The 17,863-nt window shown below is 40.1% G+C and overlaps 1 protein-coding gene and 1 pseudogene across 1 annotated transcript; one reads left to right on the top strand and one right to left on the bottom strand.

The window, feature by feature from the left end:
- The first annotated feature begins 1,556 nt into the window (after window positions 1–1,556).
- On the top strand, window positions 1,557–10,388 carry LOC139011482 (lupus La protein homolog pseudogene; annotated as a pseudogene).
- A 2,912-nt stretch (window positions 10,389–13,300) lies between these two features.
- On the bottom strand, window positions 13,301–14,269 carry LOC139009886 (olfactory receptor-like protein OLF4). Its single transcript, XM_070414004.1, has one exon. It carries the CDS (start codon window positions 14,267–14,269, stop codon window positions 13,301–13,303), a length of 969 nt encoding a protein of 322 aa, XP_070270105.1.
- Between the last annotated feature and the right edge of the window lie 3,594 nt (window positions 14,270–17,863).

The following is a 17,863-nucleotide window of genomic DNA, read 5'->3' as shown; positions in this document are numbered from 1 at the left end:
AATGCAGAGGACAGCCATCCACCACAAAACTATGGGACCTAAAATGTCAATAGTGACCATACACCAAGAGCTCCCATGTCAGACAATGACATGCCTTTGTGGTAAGGAAAGATGCTTGATATAATCTCAGTCTTCTTGAACTTATTGAGGTTTGATGCGTGGTCTAGTATGCAACCTATTCTGGGAAATATTCCATGTACACTTGAGAAAAATATGTAAGCTGCAGTTTTTGGATGAAATGCTGTATAAATGTCTATCAAATCAAACTTATACTATGGCAGTTAAGGTCATTATTCATTTTCTAAAACACAATATTGTTTTTAAAACAGTTGACTAATCATCTCATGCAACATTTAACTCTCAAAATGACCCGTTAAGTCAAGTGCTTTTATCGTCATAGTTATTACAGGTGAGAAAATAAAGCCAAAAGGCCAGATCACTACATCACAGTCAAATCGCTTGTCTGTGGCGGTTCCAAGTTTTGAACATGGAACTGTCTGCCTCCCCAGCCCTCTACACACTCCAAAAGTGTAGAAAGGAGACTCGAAAAGGTGGAGTGGAAGACGGGAAAAATAGTGAGCAGTAAAAACTCTCACCAGGTATTGTGCAACTTAGTCTGGGTAGCTAAGCTTCCCAGAGAATGGCTGCATGTCCTCTGCATGACACGGATTGCTGATGGTAAAGTTGAGGGTGAAGGGCACCAGGCCAGGGCCAGCAGCTGCAGTGAAGGAGGAAGGGAGAGGCCATGCCTTGAGTCAGATTGGACCATTGGGGCAAAGGGTCACTGGCACACAACCCCTGCTGCTCAGGGAGCCCCATCATCTTGGAGATACCAGAGAAAAAGTGTTCATGCCTTGGGCTCTTTATAGGTATCATTTTCTGTTCATCGGAGACTGGACATGGAGTGGGGGTGGGAAGTGAAGGAGGTGGTATGTTTTATTTTATAATAGAGGCCTGCTGCACAATATTGGTTCACGGGCAGGATCCCTAGGCCTGGCCAGCGATGAGGGCCAATTTGTGGGGCCACCAGTGGGGCAATCAGGGGAACCCCCGCTGGCACCTGCCTTGGCCTGCGGGCTGGGGCAGCTCCTGCATTGAGTGTCTGCACCTGGTGGTGAGTGCACATCCTAGCAACCAGTTGTTCTGCCGGTCATTCTGATTTGCATATTAGGCTTTTATTCTATAGGATGGTTTCCAATTATGACCACAGACAGAAACCAAAAGATGGTGGTATCAGGGTTTTACACAAATGAGCAAAAGATGGTGCCTGTATGTTAGCCCCTATGTTATTTATTGATTTACAGCAGGCTGGGATCCATTAGCACAAAAGCCTGCAGGACTAAACTCAATTTTATGTGTCCTATTGTTTCACAAAAAAGCCCAAACAAGTGTATATTAGCCATTTCGAGCCTGCCCGCTTTGCATAACCTGTAACTTTGAACCTAACATCTGATAGCTGTAGAAACGATAAACCTTACTCTTAGTAGTCCTTTGACCCGGCTCTGCGGGATCGGGACCTTAAAGATAACTACACTGACTTAAAATGGTGATAAAAAATGGCTGCTCTGGAGGGCAAAATCTGTCATCAAATTGACTATTATTTTGGTGACTTCAATTTACCACCGGACAAATTTTTAAAGGAATAAATCAAAGTAGATGAAGGCTGTGTATCTTTGGAATAATTTTAAAATTCCATAGGTTAAACCATCTAACAACAGACTTTAATGTAATAGTAGAAACACTGAGTAAATGAAAGGCAGAACTCATGAAAATAAGTGAAGACAAAACCAAATTCATATCTTCAAACAAACCCCTCCCTGAAGTGACTGATGAGTATTTTTTTTAATATATTTTATTGATTTTTTACAGAGAGGAGGGGAGAGGGATAGAGAGTTAGAAACATCGATGAGAGAGAAACATCGATCAGCTGCCTCCTGCACACACTGTGCCCGCAACCAAGGTACATGCCCTTGACGGGAATCGAACCTGGGACCCTTCAGTCCACAGGCCCACGCTTTATCCACTGAGCCAAACCAGTTAGGGCATCTGATGAGTATTAAAATGAAAACAGATCTGTTTATATTAAGGCTTCCCTACTGATGCAACCCTTGATGATGTAAAAGAATGGTTAGAAGATGAAGGTCAAGTACTAAATATTCAAATGAGAAGAAAATTGCACAGAGCATTTAAGGGATCAACATTTGCTGTGTTTGATAGCATTGAATCTGCTAAAAAGTTTATGGAGACCCCTGGACAAAATTACAAAGACATAGATCTACTAATATTTTCAAGAAAGATTATTTTGCAAAAAAATACTTTGAAGAAAGAAAGCAAAATAAAGTGGAAGCTAAATTACTAGCTTAAAAAAGAGCAAGAAGAAAAACAAAAATTAGCAGAAAATGCTGAAATGAAACCTCTAGAAGATAAGATTGGCTGCTTGTTGAAATTTGGAGGGAGGGGGGACCTAGATGATCAGACCTGGAGAGATTTGCAGATCCTTTTCCCAAATCACAGTGAAATAAAATGGATAGACTTTGTCAGAGAAGCAAAAGAGGGAATAATTCTGTTTAAAGAAAAAGCTAAGGAGGCACTGGATAAAACCAAAGATATAAATAATGGTAACCTACAAGTAAAGAACAAAGAAGTGACATAGAAGTACTAGATGGAGACTTGGAAAAAGAAACATTGAAAAAACTCATAGAAGACCAACAAGAATCCCCAAGCAAATGGAAGTCAAAAGTTCACAGATTTAAAGGAGAAGGAAAGGGAAATCAAGCTGCCCAGACTGAGTCTGCTAAAGGAAACGTACAGTTCCAGGGTAAGAAAACTAGATTTGATAGTGATGATGAACGTGATGAAAATGGTGCATCCGGGCCAGTAAAATGAGCTACAGAAGAATCAGACAAAGAAGAACCTGCACCGAAACAACATAAAATGGTGCGGGAGACCAGCAGTTTAGGAAACAGATTTTTTTATTCGTTTTAATTAGTTATTCAGCAGCTTTTGTCTTTGGAGGTTTTTTAAAAGAAAACCAAATTAGGTCCACTTCAATGTTTGCCTGAAGAAAGGAAAAATTTTTGTTGTTTAGCTTGTTTTGTTATCCAAATAAGGATTTTTTTTATGTACAGTTGTATGTCATTTCAGATTATTCAAATATCAAAAGAAAGATTCTTGTACTAAATTGCCTTTGTAATACGATAATGCATTAGTACAAACTAATAAAATATATACTATATTAAAAGGAAAAAAATAATTCTTGTGGCTACAAAATGCTAAACCCACTACTGTCCTTCAGGGCTATCTAAACCAGAGACTCTCCATTGGGCTGCTGAGTGACATTCCCTAGACACATAATCTACACCCCCCCCCCATCCCCTCCGCTTCTGGGGGTTCTCTTACTTTTCTTCCCTTCTGAGTAGTGATCCTCATGCCATAACTTCTTGAAAGTGTCCTGCTCTGAGAGACCACCCCCCCATATGCAAACCTGTCAGTGTTGCCCAATATAGCTAGTGTGTGCTACTGCCATCTAGTGGTCACATCTTTTTCCTTTGATCAATCCAGAATTTCTTCAAAACCCATATTCTGGGTTTGCCTGGCATGAGAATAGGTAAGAAATGGGTAGTAAAAACCAAAAGCTTCCCTGATAGGTTTGGCTCAGTGGATAGAGTGTCGGCCTACGGACTCAAGGGTCCCAGGTTCGATTCCGGTCAAGGGCATGTACCTTGGTTGCAGGCACATACCCAGTAGGGAATTTGCAGGAGGCAGCTGATCGATGTTTCTCTCTCATCAATGTTTCTAACTCTCCATCCCTCTCCCTTTCTCTCTGTAAAAAATCAATAAAATATTTTTTTAAAAAGAAAAAGAAATAAAAAATAAAAGTCAATGTCATGATAAAAACAAAAAACAGGGTGAGGTTGGGAAATCTGAGTAAGATTATTCTTTTTTTGTCTTAATATTTTCTTTTTATTTTATTGTTTAAGGTATTACAAATAGTAGTACATATGTCTCTTTCTCCCCCCGCCCACTGACCTCCCCCCGACATCCCCTACCCTCCAGCACTTGCCCTGGTCCCCTCGCCCCCAGTGTCTTGCGTCTGTTGGTTGTGCTTATATGCATACAAGTACTTAGGTTGATCTCCTACGCCCCCCCCAACCCTCCCCTACCTTACCACTGTAGTTTGACAGTCTGTTCAATGCCCCTTTGCCTCTATTTTTGTTCAACAGTTGGTAATGATCTTTATTATCCATAAATGAGTGAGACCATGTGATATTTATCTTTCTCTGACTGGCTTATTTCACTTAGCATAATGCTTTCCAGATCCATCCATGCTGCTGCAAATGGTAAGAATTCCTTCCTTTTTACAGAAGCATAGTATTCCATTGTGTAGCTGTACCACAGTTTTCTAATTCATTCATCTGCTGATGGGCATTTAGGCTGTTTCCAAATCTTAGCTTTTGTAAATTGTGCTGCTATGAACATAGGGGTGCATATATCCTTTCTGATTGGTGTTTCTGGTTTCTTGGGATATATTCCTAGAAGTGGGATCACTGGGTCAAATGGGAGTTCCATTTTTAATTTTTTGAGGAAATTCCACAGTGGCTGCACCAGTCTGCATTCCCACCAGCAGTGCACGAGTGTTCCATTTTCTCCGCATCCTCTCCAGCACCTGTCATTTGTTGATTTGCTGATGATAGCCATTCTGACAGGTGTGAGGTGGTACTTCATTATTGTTTTGATTTGCATCTCTCAGATAATTAGTGACTTTGAGCATGTTTTCATATGTCTCTTGGCCTTCTGAATGTCCTCTTTCAAAAAGTGTCTATTTAGGTCCTTTGCCCATTTTTTTTAAATGTATTTTATTGATTTTTTACAGAGAGGAAGGGAGAGAGATAGAGAGTTAGAAACATCGATGAGAGAGAAGCATCGATCAGCTGCCTCCTGCACACCCCCCACTCGGGATGTGCCTGCAACCAAGGTACATGCCCTTGACCAGAATCGAACCTGGGACCTTTCAGTCCTCAGGCCGACGCTCTATCCACTGAGCCAAACGGTTATGGCCTTTGCCCATTTTTTTAATTGGATTCTTTATCTTCCTTTTGTTAAGTTGTATGAGTTCACTGTAAATTTTGGAGATTAAACTCTCATTGAATATAACATTGGCAAATATGTTCTCCCATGCAGTGGGCTTTCTCGTTGTTTTGTTGATGGTTTCTTGTGCTGTGCAGAAGCTTTTTATTTTGATGTAGTCCCGTTTGATTATTTTCTTTTTAATTTTCATTGCCCTAGGAGTTATATAAGTAAAGATATTGCTATGACCTATGTCTGATATTTTGCTGTCTGTGGATTCCTCTAAGATTTTTATGGTTTCCTGTCTTATGTTTAAGTCCTTTGTCCATTTTGAGTTTATTTTTGTGTATGGTGTAAGTTGGTGGTCTAGTTTCATTTTTTTGCAAGTATCTGTCTAGTTTTCCCAACATCATTTATTGAAGAGACTGTCTTGACTCCATTGTATGCTCTTGCCTCCTTTGTCAAATATTAATTGAGCATACTGGCTTGTGCTGACTTCTGGGTTCTCCGTTCTGTTCCACTGGTCTATATGTCTGTTCTTGTGCCAATACCAGGCAGTTTTGAAAACAATGGCTTTGTAGTATAGCTTGATATCTGGTATTGTGATCCCTCCAACATTGTTCTTTGTCAAGATTGCTGCAACTATTCAGGGACTTTTTTTTATTCCAGATGAATTTTTGGAGAATTTGTTCTAGGTCTTTGAAGTATGCCATTGTTATTTTAATGGGGATTGAGTTGAATTTACAGATTGCTTTGGGTAGTATGGACATTTTAGTGATGTTGATTCTACCAATCCATGAACATGGTATATTCTTCCATTTGTTCACGTCTTCCTCTATCTCTTTTTTCAGTGTCCTAAAATTTTCTGAGTACAGGTCCTTTATCTTTTTGGTTAAATTTATTCCTAGGTATCTTAATTTTTTTGGTGCAATGGTAAATGGGATTGCTTTTTTAATTTCTCTTTCTGTGAGTTCATTATTGGTGTATAGAAAAGCCATAGACTTCTAGGTGTTAATTTTGTATCCTGCTACATTGCCCGATTCATTTATTAAGTCTAGTAGTTTTTTGATGGAGTCTTTGGGATTATCTATGTATAGTATCCTGTCATCTGCGAATTAGCACAGTTTTACTTCTTCTTTTGCAATTTGGATCTCTTTTATTTCTTCTTCTTGTCTGATCGCAATGGCTAGTACTTCCAGTACTATGTCGAACAGGAGTGGTGAGAGTGAGCATCCCTGTCTTGTTCCTGTTCTTAGGGAAAATGGTTTTAGTTTTTGCCCATTGAGTATGATTTTGGCTGTGGGTTTGTTATATGGCTTTTATTATGTTGAGATATGATCCTTCTATTCCCACCTTGCTGAGAGTTTTTATCAAGAAAGGGTGTTGGATTTTGTCAAATGCTTTTTCTGCATCAATGGATATGATTATATGGTTTATATCTCTCAATTTGTTTATGTGGTGTATCACATTTATTGATTTGCAGATATTGTACCATCATTGCATCCCCAGAATAAAACCCACTTGGTCATGATATATGATCTTTCTAATATAATGCTGGATCCGATTTGCTAAAATTTTGTTGAGAATTTTGGTGTCTATGTTCATAAGGGTCATTGGCCTGTTATTCTCTCTCTTTGTATTGTCTTTATCTGGTTTGGAAATTAGGGTAATGCTGGCTTCGTAGAAAGCTTGAAAGTGCTCCTTCCTCTTGAATTTTTTGAAATAGTCTGAGGGAGACAGGTTTTATTTCATCTTTGAATGTTTGATAAAACTCCCCTATGAAGCCATCTGGTCCAGGGCTTTTGATTGTGGGAAGTTTTATGATTACTGCTTCAATTTCTTCCATAGTTATCAGCCTATTCAGATTTTTTCATTCCTCCTGGTTGAGTTTTGGAAGGTTGTATTTTTCTAGGAATATGTCCATTTCTTCTAGGTTGACCAGTTTTTTGAAGTAGAGTTGCTCATTGTATTTTTTTATGATTCTTCGTATTTCTGTGGGATCTGTTGTTATTTCACCTCTTTTATTTCTGATTTTGTTTATTTGGGTCCTCTCTCTTTGCTTCTTGGTGAGTCTGGCTAGAGGTTCATCAATCTTGTTTATGCTTTCAAAGAACCAGCCCTTGGTTTCATTGATCTTTTGTATTGTTTTTGTTTGTTTGTTTGTTTTGGTTTTGGTTTGTGTTTTTTGGTCTCTATGTCTTTTATTTCCGTTCTGATCTTTATTATTTCCTTCCTTCTGCGAACACTGAGCTTTTCTTGTTGCTCTCTTTCTAGTTCTTCAAGTTGCAAAGTTAGATGGTTTATTATCAGTTTTTCTTGTTTTTTGAGGTAGGCCTGTAATGCTATGAACTTCCCTCTCAGGATTGCTTTCATTGTATCCCAAAATTTTGGATTGTTGTGTTTTCATTGTCATTTGTTTCCAGGATGTTTTTTATTTCTTCTTTGATCTCTGTGGTAACCTACTCATTGTTTAATAGTATGCTATTCAGCCTCCAAATGTTTAAATTTTTGTGATTGTTTTTACTGTAGTTGATTTCTAATTTTATGCCATTGTGATCTGAGAAGATGTTTCATATGATTTCATTCCTCTTGAATTTGGAGAGATTTTGCTTGTGTCCCAATATGTTGTATATCTTTGAAAATGTCCCATGTGCACTTGAGAAGAATGAATGCATATTCTGTAGTTTTGGGGTGGAATGTTCTGAAGATGTCGATTAAGTTCATCTGATCTAGTGAGTTGTTTAGGATTGAGTTTTCTTTGCTAATTTTTTTATCTAGAGGATTTATCCAGTGATGTTAATGGGCTATTAAAGTCTCCTACTATGATTGTGTTGCTGTCACTCTCTTCCCTGATATCTTCCAGAAGTTTTTTTTTTTATGTATTTGGGTGCTCCTGCATTGGGAGCATAAATGTTTACCAGAGTTATATCCTCTTGTTGTATTGATCCCTTTAGAATTATGAAGTGGCCTTCCTATTCTCTTATTAAGGTCTTCACTTTGAGGTCTATTTTGTCAGATATAAGTATTGCTACTCCAGCTTTATTTTTCATTTCCATTTGCCTGATAGATGTTTTTCCATCCCTTCACTTTCAGTCTGTGTGAGTCCCTTGTTCTGAGTTGGGTCTCCTGTACACAGCATATATATGGGTCATGTTTTCTTATCCATTCAGCCACTGAATGTGTTTTGATTTGAGCATTTAATGCATTTACGTTTAATGTTATTATTGATAGGTACTTGTTTGTAGCCATTTCTGTACTTTATGCCTGTGTTCCTTCCTCCCTTTCTATTTATTCTTTTTACAGCATTCCCTTTAACATTTCTTGCATTGCTGGCTTGGTAGCGATAAACTCCCTTAGCCTTTTTTTGTCTGTAAAGCTCCTGATTTCCCATTCAATTTTGATTGATAGTCTTGCTGGATAGAGTTTTCTTGGATCCAGTCCTTTGCTTTGCATCACTTGGTATACTTCATTCCATTCCCTTCTAGCTTGATGTGTTTCTGGTGAGAAATCATTTGATAATCTGATGGAGGATGCTTTGTAGGTAAATCTCTCTCTCTCTCTTTCAGCCTTTAAGATTCTCTTTGTCATTGTAATTGTGCTGTGTCTTGGTGTGGGTCTTTTGGGATTCATCTTGCTTGTGACTCTCTATACTTGTGTAACCTTTTTCTTCCCCATATCAGGGAAGTTTTCTGTCATTATTTCTTCAAATAGATTTTCTACTTTTTGCTGTTTTTCTTGTCCTTCTGGCACTACTATTATATGTATGTTACTTTGTTTTGTGTTGTCTCAAAGCTCCCTTAGGCTCTCCTCCTGCTTTTTAATTTTTTTTCTCCAGTTGCTGTTCAGATTGTGCTTATTTCTCTACCTTATCTTCTAACTCACTAATTCTGTCCTGTTTCTTCTAGTCTACTGTTGAAACTGTCCATGGTGTTTTTTATTGTAGCTATATCATTTTTTATTTCTTCCTTATTTTTGCATAGGTTGCTGATTTTCTCGTCCATCTGGTTTATGAACTGTATGACTCTGAATTCTTTTTCTGTCATGTTGTATGCCTCCATTTCACTTATTTCCTTTCTTGGCGATTCCCCATTTTCTTTCCTCTGGGGATTGTTTCGTTGTCACCCTATTCTAACTATCACCAGGAGGTCCAATTGCCGAGTTGTGGGTGCTTGGGCCATGTGCAGTGGAAACTTTGCACGATCTAAGTGTCAGTGAAGAGCTCTGACTCCAAGATGTGTGGCTGCTGTGGGTCTGTGGGAGCCATGCTCGCCCAGAACCAGAGTCACCAATGCTCAGTGCGACCTCATGCGTGCACCTAGAATCAGTGACCCCCTTGTGCCATGCTGAAAAAGAGACCCTACTGTTGTGGGTTGAAAATCAGAATCCCCTAGCTCACCAGGAATCAGTGTCCCCTTGTGTCCATGCCAAGATTTGAGTATCAGAGTCTCTGTCGCTTGGTGAGGCCTTGCACCTAGAAGCAGGGTCCCTGTGTGTGCATGCGCTGAGAATTGGAGTCACTGGCTCTTAGTGTGCTTGCACTGGGAATCAGGAATCCCGTGCATGGGCAATGAGAAAAAGAGTCAAGTCACTGGTGCTCAGTGCTGCCTCTTGCATGAAGAGTCGGGGTCCCCAGTCTGCTTGGGGGACCAGGTTGTACAGTCGCCTTGTGTCAGCAGGAGGTCTACTCCTGTGTTATGGGAAACCAACCTCCGTGTGCGCTTGCCTAGAATCAAAGTCAGGTGGCACAGACTCGCTGTGTGGGTGTGGGGTCTGATTGTGCGGGTGCGTGCAGCAGGAAGCAGATTGCCTATGTCCGTGTGCCCAGGCTCAAATTCAGGTAGCGCAGCCTCCCTGTGTGGGCATGGGGTCTGGTCACACAGGTGCGCACTGTGGGAAGTAGACTCCCTGTGTCCATGCACCCAGGCTCAAATTCAGGTAGCACACCTGCCCTATGTAAGCAGGAGGTCTGCTTGCACGGAGCGGGTCTAGCAGTTCCTATACTGCCACAGCAGGCTGGTGGGAAGGGTGATGGCCTCTGTTACTCACAGAAATCCTCTGCTGGGATGCCTGGAGTCTTGGTATCCGTGGGTCTGCAGCTGTGCTTGCAGGTCTTTGTCCCATGTGGCTGTAGGGTCCCAGTCTGTGTCTGAGACCAGACTAGGTGGCGAGGCTAGGATCCTAGTCTCAAGCAATTCTGTTTTTCAAGATGGTGTGCTTTTTGTGCTGGCGTTGTCCTCCCCAGAGTGTTTGCGGTGGCAGCGGGGTTTCACTATCTAAGACTGCCTGGTATGGCAGCCCCCTGGAAGACCTGCAGGATCTAACTGTCCCTAGCTCACACACACACACACACACACACACACACACATCACATCACATCACATCCACACACTCCTCTATCGCTCCCTCACTCTCTCAGACATTCTTCCTCCCTACCTTCCTGCTTGTCGCCATCTTTCTCCCATTTTTATTCTTTATGCTGGTGTTCCTTCTTCCCTTCCTATTTCTTCTTTTTACAGCAGACCCTTTAGCATTTCTTGCATTGCTTGTTTGGTGGTAATAAACTCCCTTAGTCCTTTTTTGTCTGTGAAACTCCTGATTTCACCCTCAACTTTGATTGATAGCCTTGCTGGGTACAGTATTCTTGGATTCAGGCCCTTGCTTTCCATGACTTTGTATATTTCATTCCATTCCCTTCTGGCCTGATGTGTTTCTGTTGAGAAATCAGTTGATAGTCTGATGGGAGATCCTTGTAGGTAACTTTCTGTCTCTCTCTGGCAGCTTTTAAGATTCTCACTTTGTCGTTGGTGTTTGCCAATTTAATTATAATGTGCCTTGGCATCGGTCTTTTGGGGTTCATCTTGTTTGGGACTCTGTAAGCTTCTTGGACTTGTGTGAGTTTTTTTCTTCCAAAATCGGGGAAGTTTTCTGTCATTATTTCTTCAAACAGGCTTTCTATTCCTTGCTCAATTTCCTCTCCTTCTGGCACCCCTATGCGGATGTTATTTTGTTTCATGTTGTCCCAAAGTTCCCTTAGGCTCTCCTCTTGTTTTTTAGACGCTGCTCTGCTTGGGTATTTTTTCCTACTTTGTCTTCTAGCTCACTGATGCGGTCCTCCACTTCTTCTAGTCTACACTTGATGTTTTCTATTGTGGTCTTTATTGCAGCGATGTCATTCTTTATTTCTTCTTGGTTCTTCTTCATTTCCTCTTGGTTCTTACACACACTGTTGAATTTGTCTTCCATCCTTTTCAGCATCCTTATGACCATTGCTCTGAATTCTTTCTCTAACATATTGCTTGCCTCAATTTCATTTTCTTTCTTTTCCGGTGATTTCTCCTTTTCTTTTGTATGCAGACTGTTTCTTTGTCTCCCCATGATTGCTCCTCTCAGGGTGTCTGGTTATGTAGCTCTTTCTCTCCTGCATTGACTCTCTCTAGGCCAGTGGTCAGCAAACCATGGCTCGCGAGTGTGGCTCTTCCAAAAAATACCACATGCAGGCACGCACGTACAGTGCAATTAAACTTCATGGCCTATGGCAGAAGTCAGTATTTTGTGGAAGAGCCAGTATTTTGTGGAAGAGCCACACTCAAGGGGCCAAAGAGATGCATGTGGCTCGAGAGTTGCGGTTTGCCAAGCCGAAGTTTGCCGACCACTGCTCTAAGCAATCGATCAATGACCTTTACATCCATGGATTTCCTCGCCAACTGTTTTTCATTCGCCAATTCCAGGTGTATGTTATTCAATTCAGCTGTTTCTTCTCTCTGCTCTGTGAGAAGGAGCAGGGCCCATCCACATATTCGCCACCACTTTGTCTCCCCCTGGAAAACATTTTAGGAGCCCATAGTTGGGGAGACTGGAGTCTGCGTGTTCGTTGGTTCGCAGCTGAGGCGATGTGGTTGTAGGGTCCTGGGAGGTATCTGAGGTCTCCCTGGTTGAAGCTAAGTCTGGGCTTCTAATCAGAGTCGCTCTCCCTTTTAAGATGGAGCAGTATCTGTGGCAGGGCCGGTTACTCCAGGAGATATTTCAGCAGTAGTAGAGGCTGCCCTCCAGTGGAGCCTGGTCCACAAGTCCCCAACAGTCCTATAGAATACAGCTGTCCCTCACTCACAAATACAGACACTCGCCGCATGTCCTTGCAATCTCTTTTCGATCTCTCACTCACACACTCTCTTGCAGCCTGCTGTCCCAACAGCAGCCATCTTGGACCTCTGGTTGATTCTTTTAGTAAAAAAAAAAAAAAAAAAAAAACATTTGGTACAATATTTGTCACTTGCAAAAAATTATTCTAAAAAATACATGTTTTCTCATTATGTAAATTGCCATGTTGGAAATAAATTTGGGAAGGTAAGAAAACAACAAAGGGAAAAACTGTGGAATATAAGAGAAAGAAGAAAGTTTAATAAAGTGAGTTACTGAAATGGAATACAGAAGTTAAGGTAAAATAAATGGAAATTCTAGGAGGTAATGAGGGGATGAAGACACATATGTAATACCTTAATCAATAAAGAAATTTCAAAAAAAAGAAAAGGAAATTCTAGGAAATGAATAAAAAGAGAAGGCTCTACTTCCACAGTCTGAAGATAATCACAGAATCTGATTCTGAGCCTTTTTTTCTGAATCCAAAAACACACTTTATTCCTATCTTTCATGCAATTTGTAACAAGAGTGAATAGCTCAAATTCTCTTATTTGCAAAGTTATATCTATAATCATAAATGGATTTGAGCATTGCTTTTAAACTTAAATTATTTTCATGTGAAAAATATCAGTTAAAGAAGACATATGCGGGTAATTAGGTCAAAATGCATTAAATCATAGCTTTCCTTTAATACAGATCCTCACCCTCTTTTTAAACTAATAATAACTTAATAATCTGTGCAATGACATCCACTATCTAGATGTGCTCATTTTCAACCTGTTTATACATCATTTTAAATCATTGTACATGCAGATTACTGGGCCCTTCAGAAGTGGGACTCAGAAACTGCATTTTTTTAAAATCTTTATTGTTGTAAGTATTAGATATGTCCCCTTCTTTCCCCCACTGATCCCTTCTAGCCTGCCCCTGCCCCCTGCCTCAGGCCTTTACCACCTTACTGTCTGTGTCCAGGGGTTATGCATATGAGTTCTTTGGTTGATCTTTTCCCACCTACTCATCCACCCCAGCCTCCCTCTGAGATTCGACAGTCTGTTCCATGCTTCTGTGTCTGACTCTGTGACTTTGAACTCTGCCATCAGGGGTACGTCTTCAGTCTTAGGATAACTGGCCTGTTTGTAGTTTCCTTCACTAAGAATGTCTTCAGAGCCTGTTTGATGTCCTTGTTCCTGAGACTGTAGATGAAGGGGTTCAGCATGGGTGTGACCACAGTGTACATCACTGAGGCAGTTTCACTTGAATGTGAGCTCTGGATAGCAGCAGAGCTGAGGTACACGCCTAGCGTTGTACAATAAAATAAGGAGACAACCGAGAGGTGAGATGCACAGGTAGAAAATGCTTTGTACTTCCCCTGAGCTGATGACATTCCACGTATGCAGGACACTATCTTAGAATATGAGTAAAGGATCCCGATAAAAGGACCAACTCCCAGCAGGACAGCTGCAAAATACATGACCATGTTATTAAGAAAAGTGTCAGAACAGGCAAGTTGGATCATCTGATTGAGTTCACAGATGAAGTGGGGGATTTCCAAGTTTGCACAGAAGGACAGCCTCAACGCCAATAAGCAATGTAACAAGGAATTCAGGATACTCATGATCCAAGACATCAGAACCAGCAGTCCACAGAGCTGGGGGTTCATGATGACCATGTAGTGCAGGGGGTGGCAGATGGCCACAAACCGGTCATAGGCCATCACTGTCAGGAGAAAAATGTCCAACACTGAAAAGAGTATAAGAAAATAAATCTGTGTGATGCATCCTGCGTAGGTGATGGCTTTCCTTTGTGTCTCGATGTTCATGAGCATCTTTGGGACGGTGGTGGAGGTGAAACAGATGTCTACCAAGGACAGGTTGGAGAGGAAGAAGTACATGGGTGTGTGGAGGTGGGAGTCTGAGCTGACGGCCAGAATGATGAGCAGGTTTCCCAACACAGTGATCAGGTACATGGAGAGGAAAAGCCCAAATATGAGGGGCTGCAGTTCTGGGTCCTCTGAAAATCCCAGGAGAGTAAATTCTGAAATTTGTGTACCATTCCCTGGTTGCATATGGTGGAGGTGGCTACTAGGAAAGAGGGAAATAATATGACTAATTCACAAAAACTTGTATTACATATTTGAAATGCTAGCATTTATATTTGTAGAGAAAGAATTAATTTTAATATATTGTGTGTGAATCTGGAACCCTTTTGGGAAAGCCCCTGTGTCACCTGTGATATGAAGCTTTCGTATCAATCATCATTTTTCCTTAAGGTATCATGTATTCTACAGTTTTAATGAGACATTTTTCATGTATTTCAGGAATATAAATTGAATGCTGACCATGTTTTGGCACTGTTCAGGCTGTAATTATAAGGTGCTGATGAACATAAGTTTCTACAATTCAATGATAAAGATGATCTTTAGCTGCGGGTCAGGGTGGGTGTGGAAGGCAACCAATTGGTGTGTCTCTCTCACATGGATGTTTCTTTCCCCTCCGCCCTCTCAAAATCAGTGGAAAAAATATCCTCATGTGAGTATCAACTATATATATAACATTTCAGATGGTGACAGGTGTTATGAAGAAAAGGAAAGCAGGTATGAAGAAATGAATAGGGTGTTTTATTTTTCATGGGTGTTTAGGCAAGACCTACACACAAGATGTCATTTGTAAAGAGACCTCAAGTAAGAGAGGGAGATGCAAGGTTCTGTGGGAGAGTGTGTGCTGGGCAGTGAGAATGGCCAGGGTAAAGGTCCTGAGGAAGATGTTTGTTTTCATATTCAGCCAAAAAAGGAAACCAGTGTTGGAGGTGAATGAGCATGAGGAAGAGGATGAGAGACGGTGTCAGACAAGTTGGGGCCTCTCTGCTACTGTTGAAACCTCAGGCACAGAGACTTCCTTGTTCACACTGCCTCTTGCACTTTGTTGCAAATGTGCCCCATGGATGGGAACAGATCCCCTCCTCAGTACTTTCTCTTGATCGAGTTCTGGCTTCTGTATTGGTAGAGTTACCTGGGAACATATGATCCCTAGTCCTCCTGATTTGAGGACTGCACACACACACACACACACACACACACTATAACATTGTTTTATTATTTCCATGCCTTTCTCAGAATGAATTTGACAAGGAGTGGCTATAAGCCAAGTTGGTCAGATTGTTCACGTGTATACTGTAGAAATGGTTTCTAGCAATTCCAATTCATATCCCTCCCACACACTAATAAACTTGGGCTCCATATTCGGATGGCTAATTGTCTGCTATGTATTTAAACAAACACTTAAAAAATCTGTTTATATCCTGACTATTGTAAATAATGCTGCAGTGAACATAGGATGGCCATATCTTTTTGAATTAGTGCTTTTGTTTTTTTCAGATAAATACCAGAAGTAGCACTGCTGGGAGTCCATCGATAACTAAATGGATAATGAATGTCGAACACACACACACACACACACACACACACACGGTGGGGAAAAGTAGATTTACAGTTGTTTGCATGGAAAATAATACAATAATTAAAGTAATATTACAAGAATAAACTCTGTGTTCTGTGTTCTCACAACTATAAACCCACTTTTGCTCTACCCTGTATATACACTATAGAATATTACTCAGCAATAAAAAGAATGAAACCTTGCTATTTGCAACAACATGGGACAGGCCTAGGGAGCATTATGCTAAGTGAAATAAGTCAGACAGATAGACAAATACCATATAATTTCACTCACATGTAGAATCTTAAACAAAACAAATAAACAACCAACCAAAACAAAACAAAAGCAAACTCATATATACACAGAACCAACAGATGGGGGTGAGGAAATGGGTGAAAAAGTGGGTGAGGGAATGGGTTAAAACGGTGAAGGGGAATACGAGGTACAAACTTGCAGTTATAAAATACATAAATCATGTATATGTAGTGTATAGCACAAAGAATATAAACAATAATATCTTAATAACTTTGCACAGAAACAGATGGGCACTAGACTTATTGTGCTGACCACATTGTAAGTATATAAATGTTGAATCACTATGCTGTACCTCTGAAGTTAATATAATATTTTATGCTAATCATACTTTAATAAAGAATAAACCATAAAATAATAGTTGTAATTGTATACAAATTCTGTTGAATAAACGGAGTGAGATTAAAAGGAATGAAATGAAGTGAAATGAGGAGTTAAAAATGATCTAGTAAGGTCAGGTGTGAGGAAGAAAAATCTCCCCTGGTTCCAGCAGCATTTGGACCCTAAACACATTCCCCGGATGCCCAGAAAAATAATAAGAGAACAAAAGAAATTTGTCTAAAAGACAAAAGAGTTAATACCTTTATGGTATCACTTTACATATTGTATACCCAGAGCAAAGGGATAAACCAACACTTCACAGAAGAAAATATCAAGGGGAACATTTTAAATATCAAGCACTGAAGACTTGTTTTTTCTGGAGCTATTTCATAATTATTTGACTAGTTCATTTTTATATGCTCTGAGGGAGTATGAGCTCCTTTCTTCTTTTTCTGAAGTGGCACCTTTTCTATTATTTCTTGGGCTTTGGGTTTTGATCTCTTTTGTGACAAACCCAGTGGGCACCCTCTGGTCCTGGTTCAGGTCTTCATCCAACATGCAAAACCTCCCAGACCATGCTTTATACATCCTGCTCACACCATGACAACTTTTACACTGAATAGCTTTCTTCATATGATTCTTCCTGAGGACATTATTTTTAAACACACATTTATTTCATTGTTCTCTGCCCTCACTGTTTCACTGCATGATCAAAAGAGAAGCATAACCAATGGGCACAGACACTAGGGAGGTGAGGGCCTGTGCTGCCTGGGGGAGGTCAACAGGGGAAAAAGGAGACATATGCTCTACTATTTGTCATACTTTAAACAATTTAAAAAAAGAGCAGGGACTTCACCTGCTTTGTTCACATTTTGAGTTTTTCACAAAGGTATGTGCATAGATACGAACTTACATAGAAAAAAACCATGGAAAGAAAGAAGGGATAGTAAACCAGGTGAAAATGAGTCATTTCAAAATAAACATAATAAACATAATTGAATGAAGAATCAAATATTAACCAAAAGAAGACATAATTTAATATCAACATAGGTTAAAAATTAAATTGTAAATTTAGAAGAACGTAATACATAATGTTCCTAGAATGTTCTGGCAATAACAGATGCTCAGTTACTATTCATTTAATGATTCAGGAATTAGGTCTCAATGGTATATGAACATTTACCATATGGCAAAGCTTGTCTTTCAACTTAATATTTAGTATTCCTCTTTGAGTTTCAAATAGTTTTTCTCATGTGAATACCCAGCATGAGAGAAGATGCTGGAATGCACGTCTCGCCAACTGCTGTTGCAAGGTACCATCTCCCTGCACTGGGCAGGGTCTTTTCAATAAATACAAAACATGCTCAAACACACCTCATCTTGGAAATTTAATACAAACACTCTCACTTCACTGCATTGTCCTCCACACCTAATCTCTATTTCTTTCTCCCTGAACAGCAGAACTCCTAAGATATGTTTTCATTTTACTGCAATCATTTTATGCATCTCACTCATTCTACAGTGTCATCCAACTGGACTCCCATTCCCACCACCTAATTGTCAACTATGGACCCTGTATTGCAGATTCAAAG

The sequence above is a fragment of the Myotis yumanensis genome, unplaced genomic scaffold (assembly GCF_028538775.1).
Source record: "Myotis yumanensis isolate MYYU_CA2020_CCGP unplaced genomic scaffold, mMyoYum1.0.hap1 SCAF_5, whole genome shotgun sequence".
Lineage (NCBI taxonomy): Eukaryota > Metazoa > Chordata > Mammalia > Chiroptera > Vespertilionidae > Myotis > Myotis yumanensis.
The sequence above is the reverse complement of the archived record's forward strand: the minus strand, read 5'-3'. Positions and strand labels throughout refer to the sequence as shown.

Coding starts and splice junctions, on each gene's coding strand:
- LOC139009886 (XM_070414004.1), bottom strand. CDS start 14,269: ATGCAACCAGGGAATGGTACACAAATTTCAGAATTTACTCTCCTGGGA.